General features: G+C 39.7%; 1 protein-coding gene across 3 annotated transcripts in view; it reads right to left on the reverse strand.

The window, feature by feature from the left end:
• Positions 1 to 518: 518 nt before the first annotated feature.
• cdh4 (cadherin 4, type 1, R-cadherin (retinal)) overlaps positions 519 to 24,317 on the reverse strand; it is a 383,532-nt gene continuing 359,733 nt past the window's right edge. For 2 of the 3 annotated variants that reach the window (XM_028447499.1, XM_028447501.1), the window contains 8 exons: positions 20,427 to 20,612; positions 19,469 to 19,722; positions 12,172 to 12,323; positions 8,479 to 8,715; positions 6,299 to 6,532; positions 6,083 to 6,222; positions 2,772 to 2,936; positions 519 to 725 (listed from right to left, as the gene is read on the reverse strand). In XM_028447499.1, coding sequence (XP_028303300.1) covers positions 519 to 725; positions 2,772 to 2,936; positions 6,083 to 6,222; positions 6,299 to 6,532; positions 8,479 to 8,715; positions 12,172 to 12,323; positions 19,469 to 19,722; positions 20,427 to 20,612 — 1,575 coding nt within the window. The remainder of the gene's footprint in view (positions 726 to 2,771; positions 2,937 to 6,082; positions 6,223 to 6,298; positions 6,533 to 8,478; positions 8,716 to 12,171; positions 12,324 to 19,468; positions 19,723 to 20,426; positions 20,613 to 24,317) is intronic. The other variant, XM_028447500.1, reaches the window with a different exon arrangement.

Here is a 24,317-nt window from a genome sequence, read left to right on the forward strand (position 1 = left end):
TGATACAAAAACACACCACAAAAGGCACTTAATAAAATGACAGTGCTTCTCTTCTAAGAAAAATTCAAGTTGACAGAGTTAAAGTGAGAGAGAGTCCGAGAGCGTCTTTCCCCGTAGAAACATTCTCTTCAGTGTGGGACTAAAGCAAGAAATGGTTTTTGTTTAGAACAATCAAAGCACAAACTTCACTTTCCACACCTCGCTCTCACCAACCGATGCCTCGATTCGTCCTCAGAGTCGTCCAGGTTCAGCAACGGCGAGAGAACAAATCCAACATAAACTTTACACTACAAACTTGCCAATAAAAAAAATGATAAAGCCAGAATACAGTTGCGTTGCAGCGGAGCTCCTTGTTCGCAGGTTTGTTGGCTCTGAGGAGCCCACGTTAGGGTCCATGTCTCTCAGAGCTCTGGTGGGTTTCTCCTGCCTCCCTGTTTTACGGGAACTGATCCCGACTCTCTTGACCACCTACTGCAAACCCCCGCCCAGCCACCGCCCCCCACCCCCCCCATTCACTCTCAGTCATCGTCCCCTCCTCCGTAGAGGTCGGCCAGCTTCTTGAAGCGTGGCCCCCAGTCGTTGAGGTAGTCGTAGTCCTGGTCCCCTGAGCTGGTGGAGTTGAGGGAGCTGATGGAGCCGGTGGTGGAGCCGCTGCCCTCGTAGTCAAACACCAGCAGGGAGTCGTAGGGTGGGGCAGTGGGGTCATTGTCTGCTGCTCTCAGACCCTGAACACATGAAGCACAGAAACGTTTACCTCCACAACCTGATCCAAGGTTTGTCCTCTTCGTCATTGGTGGAACTGGATTTGAACTCTTTACACCAGTGGTTGGTTAGAGAACAAACTTCTGTGTCTCATTGATTAAAAAAAGTTTCATGTACCTAGCCAGATTGCTGCGCAAAACAATGATCTGTGTCCTGGTCAAAGCAATGAACTATTAGATTAGGGTAAGACAATAATAAGAGTGTGTAAGAAAAAAAAAAAATCAATTTGGCAATATATCTCAATATTTCACAGCGCGAATGTTTTTAATTGCGCTAACATATGCATAGCATGTAAACACCCGGTCACTAGGTGTCAGTGAACCACATTTATTCTTTATGTTTATTTAACTTTAAAGGGATCCTCCACTGTAACTATGCCTAACAAAACGCATTATTTTGCACCATATTTGTAAGGATATTTCAAAGGTTTTAGGCCACATTTGTAAAAACAGTGGAGCATCCCTTTAAAGCTGGGCATACTTACTCTTATATAAGACATTTCAACTAAATAGGAAAATAAAAAACTAAATAAACATTTACTTAAAATACATTTTTTTTTCTTACTCAAAAAGTGCCACTCTGCAAAACAGTGTCAATTCATGCCAGTCTAAAATGTAATCCTGTCATTGCTAAAAATTCAGTCCTGATTACAAAATCCTTAATGGATTAGCTGCACCTCAAGGTTTTTTTGGGGTCATAACTACTTTTCCTGATTATTTAGAGCAACCAAAACCAGCATGAGTTTGCATTTTGACTGGAAAAGGTGCTAAATGTTCTAAAAAAGCAAACTGAATGCTTTGCCCCAATAGAAATCAGTGGGATATTTGCAGGCAGTGGGGCCGTGTGACATCATCAGTCACGTGATTTCAAGATGGGGGGAACACAGGCTCTAAAACGGTAAAGTGGCCCCATTTTTAAAAGTTTAAAAATTCATTTTGTTAGGCTTCTAATAGGTACATTCCAAATTCCAAATCCCTTTAAAGGCACACTGTGTAACTTTTGGCCACTAGGGGCGCTAGACCGGCAATTTTCACGCAAGCGCCCCTTGTGGCCACAAGCGCCGCAGCACTGTCGCAAAAATCAACAGTCAGTCAGTCGGGCCAGCCTCCCTTGTCCTTTGATTGCGTATGCAGACAGTAGTTGACCTATAACTTCGGGATAAGGATTGGCTCTCAGGGCTGGGGTGCGAAGCTGGGCTGGGCTTCTGCCGCGGCTACAGTCTATGGGCTGGAGGATCAGCCACCACTGCCACCCTCCTCTCTCCACCGCTGGAGGCCCGGCGCTTGGCCCTCCTCCCCACGTCGGTGGCTCTCTCCCTCACTCTCTGGCCTTGCCACAGTTGTCGGCTGTGGATGGGTCACCCGTCCCCTCCGACCCCCGGTGCAGGGGGCCGACAACGGCGAGTAGGGAGGGAGTGCCGGTGGCAGGGAGAGGAGTGCGGCGGTGGCGGCTGATCCTCCAGCCCATAGACTGTAGCCGCAACGTGAGCCCAGCCCTGAGAGCCAATCCTTATCCCAAAGTTACGGATCTGACTTGCCGACTTCCCTTACTAAAGAATCCACGCTTAACTGAACTATTGCGGCGATTAGTGCACCATAAACCCAACACAAAACTCCTATATTGTGCTCTTTTGGCTGTAAACAGAGGTTAAACTCATTTCAGCTGCCCACAGCAATGGCGCTGGGTCAGGAAATGCCTGTATGTTGTGACGTCACGTGGGAACTATATATACTGTATAAGGGCCTGTGGTCACGTGACTGCCGTAAAGTGAAACGTTCCCCATGCATTCTTCAGGTCACATGACCTGACCAAAGACGGTACGTCTCTCCAATCTTACATAGTTGGTATTTAAAGAGGGAAGCCCCCCTCAGAGTATTGATACTGTCAAGCGCTGTATATTAGCCTGAGGAATCATTTAAAATAACTCATATGGGTCAACTTTTTAGATCACAAAGTCCACAATGAGCCTTTAAATAAAGGTGTGAGCCAGGTTTGAGTGTTGAACGTACGTCATTGATGAAGTCTCCTATGTCTCCAGGATGGGGAATGCTGGGTCTCACTGGGTACTGGGACTCAGCCACCACTGGCCTCTCATCCACCCTACGCACGCCTGTGGGCTTATTGATGATGTGATCCAGGGACTCTGGCTGCTGCAGCTGGCTCAGGTCGTAGTCCTGTGTGAAGAACGGAAAGGGTTAAAGTCGGGAATTAACCCTGACCACGAGAACCATAAAGCCCCGTAAAGGCTGAATCATCAAACCATTGACAGAACATTTTGAAACTGGAGCCTTTATTGGTCCCTATGAACAAGCAAAAAAATGATATAAAATCAAATATAAATTTCCATTCATGAGTTTTAATTTGTATCATATCTGATACATTTGATCTCAATGCTCATATAGTATAATAAATAACATCTCAACAAATTGGAAATTCCATACACACATTTTTTTTGTGCTATATTCATGAAACAATGGAACTGGCACGGTGACGTCTATAACATGTAACTTTTCACTTATTTATCCTAATTTTGTCGTTCACAAACTTTTTATTTTGCATAGTGGTGAAAACTGTCCTTGCATTTCTCACAGTACACATGGACAAAGTGGCCTGTACAGTGTTTACACCTCTGTCTGTTTCCCATGTTTGTTATCTAATTATGAAATTTTAACATTTATTTAGTTTACTTGAAAAATAAATACGACTATGTTGCTTGATGACATGTAAAATGCATGAAATGCAATAAAATTGGCCTCAGACCTGCTGTATTAAATCTGATATACCATTTTCAACACGATTTACAAAAACAAAAATTATGAAATAAAAACTAATATCACACTGTATCAACCCAGTAACTCTTCCTATTGATGTTTCAGTAAAAAACAAAAAATCTAATCTTTTCAAAATTGAAAAAGTTATTTCTCTAAAACTAAAACTGTTAATTCCAGCTGTTAAAAATGGAAGCTTTTTGGATTTACACTTTGGACACAGTATCCGTAATGGACTTAATGAAGACTGATCTCAGGCCTTTTTTACTGATTACTTTAGATGTTTTTTCTATGTGTGGATCTCTGTCTCTCATTGTATAGTATGTTTTTAAAAAACATTTTCAATATTTTTTCCATATTTTTTCTATTCTGTGAGAGAGGTATTTATATATATATATATATATATATTTTTTTTAAAATATTATTTTATTATGTGTTAATTAATTGGCTTTGTTCGACATGGGTTTTCTTCCTTTTGTTTATTTTTCATGGTTGTGTGTGACTAAATGAACATCAGTATTGTTGCTTTTGGATTTAAAATTAATACATTATTTCATTTCTTATAATTATTTTTTGTAATCTTGTGGTTCTATATATATTACATGACTGTATTGATATGAATTATATATTATGTTCTGCAGTTTGTTTTTCTTTGTCACATGACCACAGGTGTTTTTGTTCACATTGCCTTTATAAGAAAGTCTACCCATTGTTCATACAATGTCTAATGAAGAACATGAGCCCAAAACGTTACATTTATATTTTTGTCTTTTGAAGCTATACCTGGTGTGCAGACTCATTCTTGCTACTTTCTCTAAAACTGCCTTTGTAGGGCTGGGTGATATAGACCAAAACTCATTATCTCAATATTTTTTCTCAAAATGGTGATATACCATATAAATCTTGACCAGAAAAACTATTTTGGGTAAAATTTTCTGATGAAAAATGCCACACAGGCTCATTTATGACCAAACAGCTGCACAATATGTGCCACTTTTGGCTTTTTCCCCTATAAGGGACAGCACGTGTGAGTGAGTTCTGTAGTGTGGTTTGTTTAGATGAAGGTCTGGGTTACGACGCACTCAGCAATCTTTCTAACTGTGGTTTTCATGTTGTTCTGAGAACTAGCAAAAGCAGCGACTCCTTAACTGAGAATTTTAATACAAAATGAGCTATGAAATAAAATTTAAAAAAAAAAAAAATCAGTATAAGCAATATTGTACATTTCTATATCGCCAAAATGAAAGAAAAAAAACTTGATATACCTTGAATCTCGACATATTTTGCCCAGCCCTAGGCCTGTGCATCTTTCCTCATAATGACAATCTTGTAGAGTCGATTGAAAGACCTCTGCTGTACTAATTACTGCCCCATGGTGGAATATCCTTGTATTGCACGTGTACAATCATATACATTAGGTTTTTTTTGGGGGGGACATCAACTGTTTAGCACCGGAGCACAGCTGATACTAGAGGATGGATACCCGACCGAAGCCCGTCGGGACATGACGGCACCGGACGGGACGGGTTCAGACCGATATTTATAACTGGTGGTCATGTTGGGACAAATAGTGTTGTTTGCACGCAGCGTTCTTCCTTTTTTGCTGCAGCAGCTGTAGCCCTGAAGAATGCAGCTTTAATTCTAGCAGGATTCATGGAGCGGGGAGGATGGAGCAGAGGACGACAATAATGAAGGAATACAACGTTGAAACATTCCTTTTTCTGCACACTAACATGGATTATCCGTATCTTTGATACATGGATTATGTAAATAGATCGGATGGGTCTCTTGTGTGCACTGAGCCCCTGTTTGTTTCACTTTGACCTGTTACCAGTGTGCTGATCTGATGTTGACATTAACAAATGATTGTTAATAAAATCAGTGTTTACCACCAAAACAAACGTAAATATGTCATTTCTTTAAGAAAAAAATGAGTTTTTCACTGTTGGGTTGGACTCGGACAAGAAAATACGTCCTGATCCGCAATCCAACTGTGACACGGTTATTTATTTACTCGCTGTTTATGTGACTGTTTACTGCAAGACCTGTGCACACGCCTCTGCGTACATCTGTGGAACCAAACAGTAGTTTAGTCCACTGTGCTAGTCTTCCTTCAGTCTCCAAGCCGTCGTCTTCTCATTCTTTTTTATTTCCGGGATTCAAGCCGTCGAGAACACGCACTAGCGTCATTTGGCGTCACGTTTGCAGAACTGCGCGGGAAATTTGTACCCAAAACAGCAGTACAAAATATATCACTCAATCTTTTCAAGATTAATGTTTATTTTTTTCACAAATCCTGCCCTATGCTCCTTTAAAGACGTTAATTAAATAAAAAACTGCAGACAACTCTACCAAGGCACTGACTACATCTGTCATCTGTATTTATCTGTGTGGGTTTGATTTTAGATGGAGCTCATTGGCGATAAGAGCTCCAAAACTGGCCTGAGGGCACCTCACATGGTCCATGTGGGCTACCTGGTGTAGAGAGTTCCAAGACTCATGTATGGAATATGATATGTTCGGCGTTATAGGGTGAAATGTGTTTGCTTCACCTGATCCTCCTCTCCTCCCCCCTCCTCATCGTATTTAAGGATGTTGTCCCTGACGTCGTCCTCAGGATCGATGAGGAGAGGTTTGGCCTGGCGCTCCTTCTCCCTGCGTTTCATCCACACCACAAACAGCAGCACCATGCCTGCACACACAATAATAAACCCTCAGGTTCTACTTTCTCCCACACTGAGATAAGAAGGTTTTCACTGAGAACTCACTGAGCAGGATGATGATGCAGATGAGAATAGCAATGATGGCTCCGGTGCCGAGGCCCGCGGCAGCCACCGCCCCCGTGGCGCTACAATCGCCGTTATCATCACAAGGACACACTTTGACCCTGATCATAGAGCGATTAGACAGAGGAGGATTCCCCGAGTCCGACACGATGATGGGGAACTCATACACGTCCGCCTCCAGGTACGGAATCCGAAGCCTCAGTTGAGCGTAGTCGCCTGCGGTGTGGGAGTTAATCCATGAGATGAGGAGCAGGAGAGAGGAAAAAATATACAAAATGGGAAAACATGATACGATGAAGGGAAGTGAGTGGGAGGATAAGTAAAAAAGGAGGACATTAGTCGGTGCAGCAGAGAGCGTATGTTTCATTTACTGCAGGATATCATGTTAGTAAGCCATATTAAAATTCTGCATTCTGCAAACTGTGGCTGTGTTAGAAATGGCATACTACAAACTAAATGAGTATATACTGTCTGCTACATATTATAAGTATGACTAGAATGATGAAGTATGCTTCCAATTTTTGCAAGATGCATGTGTTATCTACAACAACAAAAACCTGAATCACACTGAGGATAAATATCTGTGATTCTCCACCTTTGAAAGTTCTGAAAACATTTGAAGTGAGAAAGTGACCAAGTAGAATAACAAATAATAAATGTGCTCAATTGATCCATAAAATTCACAGAAACACATTAATTGCAGAAATTTTGGAGATTTCCGGAGACACGCCATTGTGCTACTGACAAACCTTCCTGTTAACTTCAAAACAAGAGCCCTGTTTACAAAAGCGCTTGAACGAAAACTAATGGAAGACAAGAAGAGATGCTTTTGTTTTGAAAAGTGGATGTTTTACTTTTAGATTGAAGCCAGTCCCAGGATAGTTTTACATTATGCTCACAATGCATCATGGGCAGTTGTGTGCAGTTAGGGTTCAGAGTTATAGGGTTAGGGTAACAAACAACACTTAACCCATTAACATCTACCGAGCCGCCGGGGTCACATCCTGGTATGCACACATTAAAATCACCGTAATTCTGACTGTTTCTGAAAGCTAACATGTTGCTGACCACCTACAGACATTACGGGATTCATGTTATGTCCTTTGTAGAAAACCTGCAAAAGAAATCGATTCGGCTTGCGATTGTTATAGTTGCCATTAAAACGGCCTGTTTTTGCACAATTAATTTTTTTATAATTGCAAATAGTTCTGTACATTCTACATTTTATATATTTGTTGAAAAAAAAATCTGTTATTTGTGTGAGCTTTCATTGTTTATTTCCTACTAAATCTCAAAAAATCTATTTTGTTTTTTGAGTTTTTCTTCATTTTTAAGTGATATTACACTGGTAGAATATGTAATAAATTGTAAACAAAAATTGGAAGTCGAAAGTGTTATGGAAAAAAGGGTAAAAGCACTTCCTCATAGGACGTTTACTCACCATTTTATAGACAAAATAAGACAAACCCAGGCAGAGATGTTAATATTACAGGTATTAAAGGGTTAATGACAGCCTTCATGACATTTTATTCATGCTAATGACAGGTGTCATGTCATAATTATGACAGTGTAATATCAGCCTTTATGTATAAAACTTCAAGTAAAGTGTTCCCAACATTTCAGGCGACCCCACGGGTGAAAAATACGGCACTACATACTCATTGTGACGTCAGACTTAGTATGAGTAGTACGTTAGAATGTGTTTTCTGTGTATGAGAGGCAGAAGTACACACAGCTACGATGTGTAACCTTCAGTGTCTATCAGCAACAACAGCCTCAGTGGGAGACAAATCCAGGTATTGTGATGTGATTTGTCCTCAAACAGCTGCTGGGATTCATCCATCTGGGTGGATTAGGTGACACATCGGCTGCTCGGGAGACGCAGAGACGAATGGATCTCATTTGTCACAAGCAATAGATTGAGTGTCAACACCTGATGGCGCCTACGTCTCACACTCGGAGCTTTTGTGAGACGTTCAGTCAAAGCTAGACTTTTCTCACAGATTAATGAGGCCACTCATGCTGAGGAGGAGCCTGGCCTCTCAACAAGGCTTAATTCAGCTGAAGATGTGGAACAATCATCATTCATCGTCCTATTCCTCCTAAACCTCACGTCACAAAGGTCCCTTCAACTATAAACACACAATAAAGCCTTCAATTACCGCTGAGTCTGGAAATGGTCCAGTTGCGGCGAACGCTGACGGGAAAGGTCGGCAGCTCGAAGACGAATGGCCCCACGTTGGGGTCGGCGTCGGCATCTGAGGCCGTGATGTTGATCTTGGAGTTGGGCCGTGCACGCTCGCACACCTGGGCTTCTTTGGGTACGAGAACCGGTGCATTGTCGTTGACGTCGATCAGGTAGATCTGGAGCGTTCCTGTCCCGCTTGCCTGAGGCGAGCCTGAGGGAAGGAGAGAGAGAACTATGAGAAGACGATGATGGAGGAAAATATACAGCAATGAGATGAAGGAGAGAAGGCTAAGAGAACAGGAAGTGGAGGTAGACGCGGCCTAGAAACAAAATCCTTTATTTTCCAGTATATTATTACATTTAATGCTGAGTTATTGGTGAGTTTTTGTTGAGTTTATTCGTGGGTTTATACTGGTTTAATGGTGAGTTGTTAGTGATTTAATGGTGAGTTATTGGTCAGTTAATGATTTGGACTAATGGTGAGTTAATGGTGAATTTACGGTGTTTTATTAGTGAGTAATTGCTGGGTTCTTGTTGAGATAATGGTGAGTTATTGGTGAATTAATGACTGAGTAATTGTTGAGTTAGTGGTGATTTAATGACGAGTTATTGAGGATTCAATGCAGAGTTATTGGTGAATTATTGGTGAGTTATTGATCAGTTAAAGGTGATTTGATAGTAATTGCTGAATTCTTGTTGAGTTACTGGTGAATTATCGGTGAGTTATGTATGAGTTAAAGGTGATTTATTGATCAGTTAAAGGCGATTCAATAGCGAGTACTTGCTGAGTTCTTATTGAGTTAATGGTGAGTTATTGGTGAATGTATGGGTGAGTTAAGGTGATTATTTGTTGAGTTAATAGCAAGTTAAAGGTGGTTTAATGGCTCCAGAATATAAAGCAATGCAGTTCTGAGTAAATCTACCCTATTTCTTATAACTGTACTTGGTATAATGTACAAACTCTACAATGAATGAGTAACTTAGTAACTACTGGTACATAAAAAAATATGAATGAACAACTTTCATTGAAAACCAAAAGATATGTTTGAGATTAGGTAATATTTATGAAGCCAATGAATGTTTCAAAACACACTTTTTCCAAGCAATATTGACAAATATTAAAATATGGCAGAAATAGAAGCTGTGTGAAGCATTACAGAAGGATGAGCAAGAAACAACTTTTTTACTTGAATACATGGACTCAAGCAGCAAATAAAAAATATATATATTCAGGGCCAAATCTGTAATCCTGATAAACATGAACACTGCAACTTGTGATGCATTAACCCTGGAGTCGGTTTAAGTTTTTTTCCTGTTCCGCTGCAGTAACTGTGGGAATGGAGCGAGTAAAGGTCCGTCGTCTCGGGACAGGAGCCTCATTGACCGACTTGTTGGTTATGATTGGCTAAGAGCTTTGTTGCTTTGTTTGCTTCACTTCAGCAAGATAAGTAAGAGAATTTCCATCAAAGTAGGATACATCGCTTTGTTGACACTGGGCTCTTAAAAATCAATAGTCCGTCTACATTGTGAGTGTGAGTGTGTTTGCTTCAGGGCAGCCATTGCTTATTTCTCACTGGGCTCCAGTTTTTGTCGGTCCTACTTTAGTTCCTCGTCTGTGTACAGTTTGTACAGTTTGTACAGTTGTGTAGCGCTGAGGTTAATACAGACCTTTAATCTCATTGCCCATAGCTGAGTTTAGTTACATTTACACTACAATGAGACAACGAATCGATCGTCTGCTTCTATCTGTGTCCAAGCTTGTGATTTACCTAAACGTCCCCTGATCAATTGGTATTGAATAGCATTTGTATCACTAAAGTAACCCTAGATATATGTCCTCTTGTCACACCTGTAATCATTTAAATCTAACCCACATGTATTATCACATGGTAAATAAAGTGTTTACAGTACATTTTCAAAGGTAAATTAATTCCTAAAAAAGTAGGAGCTGCATTTAAAGCTGCTACTCCCGATTTTTATATGTTTATTAGAGAAAATTATAGCGTATGTCTCATAGATCAATGAATCAAGCATCATTTATCCAAAAAAAAAAGGAAAAAGAGCGTCAAAATAAGTTTGTTTTCATCTCTACTGTAAATGCTCCTTTTGTTGATGTTTTCACTAATTGCGCTGTGGTAAGTGGAGTCACTAATACGAGTACAAAGAAGCGTTTTTACTAGTGCTGGCCCTTTATTGCATTAATTGCGATTAATTATTTACAGACAAATACCGTACTAAAAAAATAACGCAGTTAATCGCTTTTTTTTGCACTCCAAACAAAACCTTTCCTATTGCACGAGTTCCTGGTATACCCATAATACTGATGCACAGACCACAACACAAGAAACAGGAGAACCAGAGGAGAAGTCATTGCTGTGTTTCGTGGGCGATTAATTTAAAACACCGGATGGAAAACAAAAGCCCAGTTGTGTACAAAGTCTTAAGCTATTTGATTGAGATAAATTGATATAAATCGAAATTCATAAATTACAAAGTCTCTAATTAATTAGATTATTTTAAATCGCACCACTAGTTTTGACTTAATTCTGATATTACGGCGAATATTGGGAACAAAATAAAACAATAATGGTGTCAAGTAGTGTCGGTGTCATGGGGGGCATTCGCGGGTCGTGCCCCCTCTGCTGACCTACTGTGTGTTCATGTTCATCTGCTGTTCGGTATAGTAGGATCATGTTCAAATGTTGAATGGTGTCTATAGATCCTGAGACTATTGACACGGAAACGTATGATTTCCGGACCTTTTCTACATAAGCGTAACGTGCCTGTGTGTTTTCACTGTGCCAGGATGGCTGAGTGAAGCGCCTGACTTAAGAATTTTCCCTTCCGTTGCCGTGGGTTCGAATCCCGCTTTTGTCATAAATATTTTTTCATTTTAACATATTTAACACGGCAAATTCCACCTTTAAAAATACATATACAAAAATATTAACATTTTAGGTTATTTCCTGGTTCCTAGTCAGTGCGAAGCGTTCTTGTGCCCCCCACAGTTTTCTTAATGCCTCCCATTTGATACTGGCTGGCCCCAACTCTGGAGTCAAGACAAGGAAAAGCACTTCTATGCATCTGTTTATGGGACTCCGCATCCCACAATGCAATGTGCAAAAATGTCAATATACTAAGTATTTATGGTTGAGATAAAAACAAACTTTTAAGCAGTAATGTCCCCCTTTGGAATAATGAATGTTGGATTCATAGATCTATGAGGCATACACTATGATTGTATCAATCTTTTTTTTTTAATCACTGGGGGTAGCAGCTTATAAATGTGTTGTCAAGCCGTCGGATGAACATTTAAAGTATGCGTTGGCTGGAAACTGTTCAGTTTCTCTCCAATAATCACCCCAAGGTTAGTGTGAGGAACCCTTTAATTTAAGATATAGACTTGACTAAAGCAACAACGGAAATCCACAATGACTGCAAAGACACATAAAAACAACAATTTAGAGAAAATTGTTGTAAAAAACTTGCTTAAACTGGTTTTAAATGTACTTCATGTTTATAATTTTTCTCTTATTTTATAATCTGTCTGAACATTTCATTTTAAATCATGTGAAGCACATGGAGTTTCCTTGTGTATGAAATGAAATGCTCTTTCGTGCCGTGTTCATCAGATTCCCACAACACACACACACTCACTCTGACTTACCCGACTTACCATTGTCGAATGCCAGGAATGTGGCTTCGTACACGTTGTTTTTGACATAAGTGGACTCCCTGTCCAACAGGGCCATAGTGGTGATCTGACCATTGGTTCTGTTGATCTTCAGCCAGTTAGCCGGGTCGGATAATTTAGAATACCTGTGAACACGCACACAGAAAAACACAAGAAAAGAAAGACAAACAGAGGATGAAAAAATAAGAAAAACCTCACTGCATTAAAAGACTTCATCATCATACGAGGAGTTTGCATTAGAGTTTTCCTGAATTCATTTGAAAAAATGAATAAATATAATGTACATAATATACAAATGTTTTAGGTGCCATAAAACACAGTCACTGTACAATATATATATGTTAATTAATTTGTTATTGTTTTTGAAAAAATACAAGTTATTTTTTGGCGTTCGATTCATGTGACGTCGTTCCTATTCTGTTGCTCAATTCTTCTTCACAATGTAAATGTTGAAGCAACACTGCACCCAGCAGTTCATGTATGGTACTGCAGCAAAACTGCAGCAAACGGTCAGCCTCATGGAGCTAAAAAAGTAAGAAGAAACCAGGGCGGAGCTGCTTTCTTCTCGTAGATAGGACGTCACTTTTTATTTCTTTATTTTTTCACAGCAGTTTTAATGTGTTTTTGACTAAATGCTGACATTCATTGGTTTTTTGAATCCCTTAGGAAGGTTTATGTCGCCATGGTTTTTCCACGTTCGACTCAATAATTGACTGTTTGCTGTGATGGTTGTGTCTTAGAATGATTCATATGGTTAAAAACGGAAGATTCTATCTTTCAAACTGTATATAATACTTGTGATATGCTACTGTATTTGAGAAGCATTTAATCCTTTAAGAGTGAGAAGACTTTGATTATGGGATATAGGCTAATACATGAGTAAAATAAAAGTTTTGGCATTTGAAAAAAAAGGATGTGTTGTTGCCTTATTTGAAAGAAGTCATCAATTTTTTTTCCCTCTTTTCACACTCTGCAGTGACAATACATATACTGTGATCTAATCAAATGAAATTGATGTTTGTCAGAATTAATAGTGTTTGAGATAAAAGATAATAACATTTATTATTGTGAGCCATTGTAACCATTTGCACTATATTGCTCAAAGTGTTGGGACACCCTTTTAGTCAGTTGTGTTCAGGTGTGCAAATTATTACCATGGTTGAAGGTGTATAATAAAGCACATGTGCATCATTCATTACTTTTGCCAATTGAACCACATCCACAATTTGTCATGCCCATTATTTGCCAGTTTAAACAAATTGTTGCTACTTATTAAATTATATTAAATTAAAAAAAAGGTTGAGAACCACTGAACATTTTTTTCCTGCTGAAAACAAATGTATTGAGGTTGTTGATGGATTGGATCATTAGTGCGTTTGATTAATTGTGGGGGAAAAAAGTGGTGCTGCACAGTTGATAATCAATATTGCAATCATGCTTGTAATCACAATTATTTATCATACTAAGGAAATATCTGTTTTTAATGCACTACTTTTAAATAAATAATAGGTGTACAGTTTACAGTGCAAAATTAAGCTTTAAAATAGAGAAAATATAAATAAAATAATAATAGAAAAATTTACCCAAGAATTTAAAATGTACCAAAGGCTAACTGAATAAATACACTATTAGAGAATGCAGAGCCTGTATTTTAAATCTAAATGTTGCCGACAATCAGGTTAATTTAATCATGGCATCCAAAATCCTGATCATGATTAAAATTTGATTATCTGTGCAGCCCTATACTGCAATTGGTGAAATTTCCTCTATTAATTATATTACAATTGACTATTAGTGGTATTTCAATGAAAGAAATGCATTTTGAACTGGATGTTTTAACGGTGGACATTTTTGTAGTCAACATTATCAATTATGTTCCAAATCATTTTTGCATTATTGTATGTTACACACATTTTGGTTGGCGTGAATCTTAAGATGGTCAACTCTAAATATTCAATTCTATTTTTTCTTTTGCCCCCCGGCAAGAATGTTAAACTCCACCTATATGTTCCTCATCCTGTTATTTAAACCTAGCACAGGTTCTTTTCATCAGTTGGACAAAAACTGTCCGTTTTCAGGTTGAATGTTCATTATCACAAAAAGCATTGGAGTCAAGCACCCTTGAAATGTGGCAGTGTCGTGGAGAGTGGAACATATGTTCAGGGAGCTTATCAAAACACTCGCTCATTAGCATGAAGACCGACGACAACGACGCTAACTACTTCACTGCCGTCCATGCCCACACAGCCATTCTCCTCACTGTCAACGCTCCACAGCAGGGCTTAAAGTGACAGCTGCAATTAAAGTCAGTAAATCCATTACCAACAACCGTTCCTTTTAACACACACACACACACACACACACACACACACACACACACACACACACACACACACACACACACACACACACACACACACACACACACACACACACACACACACACACACACACACACACACACACACACACACACACACACACACACACAGAATGATCCAACAGGGAATGGTTGAGTGTCAAACGAGAGGAATTGTCAAGAGGTGACTGGTCAGCATGTCATGTTGATGACAGGAAGTGGGCTGTAAAAAGAAGAGAATGTTAAAGAGCGTCTGCAGCAGGAGGATCAGCACGGTGACGGTGTGATGGCGTGATGGTGAGGAGACCAGGATTAATTAAAGGAGTGCGTTGGAGGCTGACACTGGTTAGCCGGAGGCTCACAGCCAGGCATTCACTAAACTAAGTACACACACACACACACACACACACACACACACACACACACACACACACACACACACACACACACACACACACACACACACACACACACACACACACACACACACACACACACACACACACACACACACACACACACACACACACACACACACAGTGAAAGTGAAACATTCTGGTTATATCCTGCAGTGCGTTGTAAAGTTAAGGTTTCATTTATTCAGACAACTGTGATCTTTGATCTCCTTTCATGTTTCGACTGACAACTGCCAGTCTTCATCAGACGTGTCTGCTGATCACTTTGATGTTTACTTTGAAGTTTTCTTCACTTCTGCGTAGTAGGGATGAGTGTGGCTCAGTGGTAGAATGGGTTGTCCAATAACCGAAGTGTTGGGGGTTTGAGTCCCTCTCTATCCAAGTAATTGTCGTTGTGTCCTTGGCCAAGGTACTTTACCCTTATTGCATCATATGACTAGGTGTGAAATGTGCATGAATGTTGGTGTTGTTCAGAGGGTCCGTAGGTGCAAAATGGCATCCACGCTTCTTGCAATCTGCCCTAGGAAAAATGTGGCTACAATGTAGCTTACCACCACCGGTATTAATGATGTGAGTGACTGGTGTGAATGAATAATGGTTTCAGTAACGCACTTTGAGTCTCCTTGAAAAAAGCACTATGTAAATCCAAGCCATTGTTATTATTAATAATAATTCCGGCAAGATTATTTTTTGTCTTCTTTTCAAATAGTACAATGTTAAGGTCAGCAGACGCCTCTGATGAAGACTGGCAGTTGACAGTCAAAACATGTCAGGAGATCAAAGTGGATTTTGTTGTCTGAATAAATGAAACCTCAACATATTCAAAAAGAAGACACAAACAATCTTGCTGGAATCCTGCAGTGCAGGATGTTCAGTGTGCGTCATGTCAGACGTTAATTTATTCTGTTGTTAAGAAGACGCCGTCTCCTGCTGTGCATGCAGAAGGAAATCATAGATATGCTCTTAAGCTCTTAATAATTTATTATTTTTGCACCCTAAAACCACTTTTTTCTGCTTAATACATATGTGATTAGGTCTGAAGTAATGCAGTTTATTGATCCTAGTCCCACTCTTCACATTTTAGTCTAAGTATTTAAATTAAGCGTTATTAGTTGTAAATTGTCAGAGTGACTGGCCTCTGTGGGTTGAACGACGGTTATTGCAGTTGACTTTTGCTATTGGCGGAGATTAGATAAGTGATGTCACTCATGCTGCGTTCACACCGAATGCGTCTTCTGCGTCACCGGACGCATCTGTCGCAGGATCAAAAACACACAAGTCTGAACCGAAGCCCCGCCCACCAGCGACACATCCAACTCAGTGAGTTTCACTGCCTGCTGAAGCAAGGCGCTGTGATCCTTTTTCTCCTCTCATAAACATAAACCACCAGTGAAAAAAGCTGGTGTGATTAGCGGCTAATGCTATCCTAGCTCAGTGCTACAGAGAGAACTTTTACCTGCTACTACCACCTCCTGTGTCCTGTCTCTAACCCGGCCAACTGTGCCGCATGACAAAGGCTCAATCCACATTGATGATGTCATCAGTTCTAAGATTCAAAATAATTTATTAACGTATCATTGCAGTAAAAAACAAATCCGACGTTGCACACCCTTTGAACCAAGCAGCAGCCATGTTGAAAGTCTCAGGTCAATCCGAGTCTGATTTGCAGAGATATTTGAGGAACACACACACACACACACAGAAACACACACAGACAGACAGATTATTTGCTTTTAAAGGTAGGAAGACGTTCTTTCCCATGCTGTGCATCTCTAAAAAAATAAAAAACTCAACAATGAGAAAGAAAGTTTGTGCACTTAGAAGAACATCGCCAAGTTAGAGCCTTGAAATCTGATCATCGAGGGCATTAGGAGACGTTCACAGAAGAAAAAACTTTATCTGCCTAAACTTCCTTTTTCTGTGTCTCTGGTGACTCCAAACATTACAAAAGTCCAACTGCATTTTGCTGGGGGACAATTTTAATCTTGAACCTAAACTCTAACGCAAGAACCCAACCCCCCGTCACAATAATGCCCTCACACTACGGCTAATACTCAAATCGGCAAAGCAAGGCAAGTGGAGTATGTTAAAGTACACAAATAATAATTTAGTCTTTAGCCACCACTTAAAACACCACTGAGTACAATCTTCAAGCAAATAATCTTGGTCTTGAATCAAACTCTCTTCCTTTTCTCTTTGAGAGATAAAAAAAAAGGCTAGAATCTTAAACCCATAACGGCACGCTTGATGCTGGCTCCATTCCTATCATCCACTGCTCACACACACGTTCTTTCAGCCACGCTGTGTGTGCATGTGCTTCACTGCGCCTGCCTGCCTTTGTGCTTCTCTCTCTGCCTTTTGTGGTGTTTCTGTTCTGCAAAAGGTTCACGCCGGGTCACCTAAAGGGAATGCAGAAGCAGCAGATGAGTGTCTGCTGGCAGGCTCGGAGCTTCCCATCAATAACAGACACATGGACTGACAGAAAGGAAAGTGACGGGGTCAGCAGGAGCCACAGGGAGGGACGGATAGAGAAGACGAAAAAAAAGAAAAGACTGTAAAAAGAAGAGCGACAACTTTGAAAGGGCAACAGAGCCACAGGAAACCTATTGCTCACACCTCGGTACAGTTACAGGAAAGTTCATCTCCAACTGCTAATAATTCAGTAACATTTCTCTGTGGATCGGCCCCTCTCACTGACATTAAGAAAAATCAATCTCTCTTGTTGGCATTGGCGAGAGTGCGGAAAGGTTTTTGCTGGACTTCGTGGTCATGTGGGAGTTTCTGTCGCTCAGAGGTTGACGCCTGGGCGGCACGACAACTGCAGCGTGTCATCGCAGTCAGAGAAGGACGTAGAAAGGGATCAATGAGGAGAAAGACAGGGACCTAAAGGAGGGCAGACAAACAGCGTCCGTCTCATTACAGAACGACCTCCTCACACCGGTCGCCTGGCAACAAGGGGATGTGGGTGGGCGGTCAGTTGAGAATGTCACAGAGGAAGGATAAACTGTGAGCAAAGCACACAGCCTGATTAAACAGCGGAGATAGCACATCCTGAGAGAGAGGTGAGCAATCACAGGATGAACAGAAATCAGAAATCTCCCTAATGGCTGCAGGGCTGGGACTAACGCATGATATGTGCAACTTCTTTTGTGCGACAAACAGATAAAATCATAAAGATCCTTGGAAAAAGATGTTTTCCAAAGATCTTTGGAAAAAGCAAAATATTTTTACAATATACAAAAAGGACTCCCGAAAAAAACAAAAGAACAGAAAGTTACACAAAAGCACACCAAAAAAACCCCCAAAATGACAGAAAAATATACAAAAGGACAGCAGAATAGACAGAAAGACAACAGAAATAAACAAAATGACAGAACAATACAGTAAAGGACAACAAAATGAACAAAATCACAGAAAAATACCCAGGACAATACAAACGAAAAAAAAAAAAAAATACACAAAATGACAACAAATGTTCACAAAAAACAGAAAAAAACTAAAATACACAAAAATCACTCCAAAAGCAAACAACAAAAGCATAAATGAAAAAAAATAAATAAAGAAAATAAATAAAGGACTGCAACAATACACAACAGAAACTGCAATAACAGACAGAAAAATATACAAAAAACAACACTAAAACCCTTTGTTGCTTTTATTAATGTTGGGACTGGTCATTATTATTCTAAATGCTGAAATGAATAATAATAATGTGGCCCTCGGTTCAGACAATCACACATTTTTGTTGCCCCCGCTTGTGGCACACAGTCTGATTAAACAGCATTGATAGAAAATCTAGAGGGAGAGGTGAGCAATCACAGGATGAACAGAAATCTCCCTAATGGCTGCAGGGCTGCTACTCACGCATTATATGTGCAGCATCTTTTGTGTGACGAACAGATAAAATCATGAAGATTTTTGGAACCTGTCGTAATTTAAACTTCAGCTGTAACTGGAGTCTATTTTTGTGCCATAGAAATACAGAAAACAGAAACAAATAAAATGACAGAAAAATACACAAAAGGACAAGAAAAATAAACAGAAAGACCTTAAAATACACACAAGGGCAACAAAAACAAAAAAAATGATGGAAAAATACACACTAAGACAACAAGAATACACAAAAATAACTCCAAAAGCACAGAAAACAACAACAAAAACTCAAAACAAGCACAGAACAACAACTAAAAGATAAAAATGTCCCTTTGTTCTTCTGCATTAATGTTGGGATTGGTCATTATTCTACATGCTGACATGAATGTGGCCCTCGGATCACACAATCAGACATTTTTGTGGCCCCTGCTCAAAGTGGCCCCTCTCTGTCCTATAGGCTTCTTTAGAATGTAACACTGTATCACAGTCTTTTACTGTTGGCTGTGCAGAGATACTTAACGTACCCACTGTAGAAATAAACGACCCGTGTTGAACCCAAACAGTGCAGACGTGTCATGTGTTAAAAACACTGGTTTGTTTGAAACCCTGTGATGTTCAGTACCTGACAATCTGATGGATGAAGTGGTCTGGATCCTGGGCAGCAAACACAGTGAGAGTGGTCCCTGCTGGCACGCCCTCCTCAAAACGGATGACTTTAGGGTTGACGGGGAAGACGGGTGGTTCGTTGACGTCCTGAACAGAGATGGTGACCCCCGCAGTGGACTGGAGCGAGGACTGGATGCCGCTGGCCAGGTGGGCCTGGTTTGACACCACCACGGTCAGCATGAAGGCACGATTCATCTCAAAGTCCACCGGCTGGGAGAAGCACCCGGGAGGGCGGAGTAAAGAGGGAGAACCAGAGGAGAGAGTGATGGGAAAACGAGCATGTCTGATGGCAGAATTGATTTGAACTGTGCTTCTGTTTGAGAAATGACACATAATTCACTAAACCCTACGTGGGACCAAAGAAGTCAGTCATTAAAGCCTGGCACTTCACAGCAGGTTCAAACATGCAAACCACAGTTCTGAATATTAATGCAAACACAAGTGCATGCTTTATTTGCTCATAAAACTGCTTTGGAAACTCTATACGGACTGCAAATGAAATATAAATGTGTATGCAATAGGGGTGGGACAATAGGATATTTATAATAATATAAATACACTTTTTTCATATAGCACTTTTCAAAACATTAATATTGCACTCGAACTATTGACAATCAATCTTGTGATGTTTGATATCGCAATATATCGTCCCACCTTCAGTATTTAACTAAACACTTTGTGTATTTCTTACATAAATAAGTTAGTTATTGAAGCACAATGGGTTGTTATTGATTATCTTTATCGTGCTGTCTTATGAATTCATTTATTTTCTTTGATTGTACACAAGGATTTCCATAAAGTAGTCATTTATTTAATAAACAAAATTTTTATTTCATCCTAATTATTAAATTTTTACCATATGATTGAAATAGGTGTTTGTAATTCAGTCAATCAATCAACACATTCAGGTTCACCTTGACCACGGTCAGCATGCCCTCGTTGGTTATGGGGTTGGTGCGGATGGTGAAGTGTCCCGTTGGATCTCCACTGACGATGCGATAGACGGCGTTCCAGTTGGGGCTGTGCGGCTGATCTCGGTCCACCACCGTCAGGTTGGTCACCACCACATTCACCTTGTTCTCCGGCACCTCGCCAGAAAACTACAGAGCAGGAGGAGAAGGGGAAGGGGGGGTGGGGGGAAATCAAACAGGAGTGGAGGTAATAACAAAGGGAGGATGGGACAAGACGACATTATCGTTATGCAATTACAGCGTGTTAATAAAATTTATTGAATCCTCAAACGTTAGCTCACCCCATCATCCATCTATAAGTGTTTACCATAATTGGTTTTTATATAAAAAAAACTGCTTTTAGCCTCATGCCGATGATGCTCATTACAACAAAAGCTGAATTTAAAATGGTGGCAAAATCAACACAATGGAGAACAAAAGAAAAAAAAAATGTGTGTAAATGTGCAGAATACAGAATCATATGTTCCATTATGCTAATGCATTCTTCCACGCCATGCCTGTGCTGCGCCAGTTGGAGTTAATGGTTTTTGTTCAGTTAAGTGTTTACCCATTTCATTTAAATCATGTGCATGTACCAAATCTAGGTCTTAATAAGCAATTAGATAAGTACTGTAATTAAGGCAGCGGTAGGAATAATCTTTGGCTAATGATCTTCATTATCCTGCAAGCTGGAAAAAAAAAAAAAGTCCCCTCTGAACTCACTCTGGAGGAAAGTTGGTGACAGCTGCAGAGCTTGAAAAATAAAACTTACAGTGCAATAGGATATTATTATGACCCTCCTCCGAAGGGCCAAAGAAAAAAACACACGTGCACACACACACACAGAGAGAGAGGTGTAGAAAACGCTCATTGTCACATAATAATCCATGTTTTCTCTTGTGAACCGCTAACTTGTTTATGGCGTGTGTGTGCCAGATGCTGTTCCCTTTAATGGCCTCATCATCATGGGATTGAAGCAACATCCTAACCGCCAGTTGTCTACTTCTTCATCTTCTTCTTCTTCTTCTTCTTCTTCTCCTTCACTGTTTCCTTTTGCCCCTGTCGGGCTGATAAGTACACACAACATCTTAAATATGCACCCTCAGTCCCTGGTGTATGTGCTCCTCCATTTCATTTTCACCTCAAGCTTTAGCATAAACATCTCTGCAAATCTTCCAAGCTTATTTGGCCGCGCTGTCAGACGCCGTCAGATGTAGTGCGCTCCCTGAGAGGCGTGCACGTTGGTGTTAACCGATGAAAAAGCCCCCGTCTCTACAAAGCAATGTGAAGCAGTTGATTAGCCACCAGAGACACACACTCAAGAGGTATTTTTTTGGGGATTTTAGTACCTAAAAGGAAGGAAGTTTTAAGATTTAGTTTAAATAATTTTCAAGAGATTCAGCCATAGACAACTTTATCTGGTTTATTCCATTTAGAAATAATGAATTCTTCTCACAAGTACAAGGTGTAAACAAGCTTAAAGTCTCGCAGAAATCATCTCACGCCATTATTTTTGATTGCATGTTATATATAAAAATGCTCCACTTGCTAAAATATGCCTTGAGATGAAAAGTAGTTGTAAGGACAAAGTTCAAGGCTAGAATATCTCACGATTAGGTAAATAATGCTTCTACTTCAGGATATTTTATTCTGAAAGAACATCTAGAGGCGAACAAGCACTAAATAGATATTTAAAACTGATTTTCAAAGCTAAGTGATTAAAGTTTTGCCGCCACATCCATGGCACTAACACAGACCCGACTTTATTCTTTTCTTTCATATAAAAACATTGAACTCGCTTAAGCAGTGCCAATTTGTAAAGTTCAATCAATAAATGATTTGGACATTGTTAAGCACTGTGATATAAAAACAGCTTTTACAATGAGATACATTATGGATATCAACCCTTGTTAAGCTTTACTAGTGCTTTGTGTTACTAGCAGTACTATTTTTTTTTTACAAGTAATGTATTTTATGTCTACTAGTACGACTAGTAAGATGAAATTGTCTACTAGTAGACAATACGTACTAGTAAAACATTTTTGGTTTACTAGTACTACTAGTACACTTAATACATCTGTTTTCATTCTACTAGTAAAGCAAAAAGACTCACTAGTAGTACTAGTAGACCTAATGCAAAATAAGTAGGAGGGATTATAACAAATTCACTTCCCTGATTGGCTGAAATACTTTTGAAAGCCAATGGCAAGCCAAAATTTGCTTTTGCCACCCCCTTATTAGCATATGATGATAATTATTGACACCTTTTGCTTCACTAGTAAAGTCTACTCATGCACCATTAAACCAACATTGAGCACTAGTAGAGCTAATTAATAGATGATAATAAATATATGCTTTCCATAGTACAAAGCATGAACTCATGTTGATCATAACAACAGCTTCTTGACAATAACCTGTTGGTTAGTAGTTGAACATGTGGATAATGTGATGTGTTAATCCACAACTTTGTGACTTCACCTGGTTGTGTAAAAATGCTTTTACCCATAGTTTTTTGGACCACATTTCAGATAGCGAGACATATATAAATAAAGAACTATGTTGATCTGTAGAGGATTGTTAACAGTTGTTGAATGCTAGTGATGTAGTACCCTAGACCTGTCTTGGTCTCGAGATCACAGTTTGAGGTTCTTGGTCTTGTTTTGGTCTCAAACTGGCTGGACTCAGGATTTTCCATCATAACCAGAGGAGACCAGCCCTGATCTGCTATTCTTCAACTTCATTAATGTGACAAAAAGGAGAAGCACTTGGAACACAAACGTTTAGTGTTAGCTCACTGATTGTTCTGCCTCCTTGGAAATATTTCCAGAGTCTTATGTGTCAGACACTTGGATGAACTCGGACATTAGTCCATCTGATTTATAGTCTGAAATATCTGTAAACAATCACTTAAAGCCTCATTCACCTCACAAACAACTTATTTTCAGATATTAAAATGATTCTGGATTTATCATTGGCTTTTAAATACAAATGTTTATTTGACTGAATTTGTCAAGGTTTGAGATTCTTACAAGTTGTGCTTTGAAAGAGTTGCAGATATCTTATTTTTGTCTGGTAAATGTATTTTAAAAAAACTAAAAGCAAAGCGAGAATTATCTTTAAGTGTTCAACCTTGGTGTGTAAAATGGATTTTCGTGGTCTTGGTCTTGACTCAGCTTTTGTTTTGACCCCTAAACCCCTGGGTCTCGTCTTGGACTTGGTCTTGACTTCGCATTGGTTTTGATTCGGTCTTGGTCTTGACTCCCAAAAGTCTCGGTCTTGTCATGGTCTCAGCTTGTCTTGGTCTTGACTTGGCATTGACTTGGATTTGGTCTTGGTCTTGACTCCAAAAAGGCCAGAGTCTTTTCTTGGTCTCGAGCAAGCTTGAGTACAACACTACTGAAGTACTTGAATGATGACTGGAAGAACAGCCTCATCCCCCTTAGGGGCAAAGCACTTGGTTCCCAACATGAGTACTGGACCAAAGTTAGCAACACTTTGTACAAATATTAGTCCAGCCAACATGCTGTCTAACATGTCATGAGGGAATGAACCACAACAATGTTCACATCAAGGAACATTTTGGAGTTACCCCAGAGAAGATTATTGAATTGTGAGACAAACAGAGAAGATGTGGGGAGCCGGATTTCACCCAGAAAATTCTGCAAGCTGCAATCTAATCAAAGGAATGTATTTAAGGTTATGGGTTTTTGCCCTGGTTTTGTTTATTTTCATCTTCAGTTAATGTGCATTTTACGATGAACAGTCTCTCAGTGCAGTTCTTTTTCTAGTTGTTTCTCTCCTATTCTCCATCTGTAATAATTATTTTTCCTCCTCTGTAGCCGACTCCTCTGTGTC

Source organism: Gouania willdenowi, chromosome 5 (genome assembly GCF_900634775.1).
Source record: "Gouania willdenowi chromosome 5, fGouWil2.1, whole genome shotgun sequence".
Taxonomy (NCBI): Eukaryota; Metazoa; Chordata; class Actinopteri; order Blenniiformes; family Gobiesocidae; genus Gouania; species Gouania willdenowi.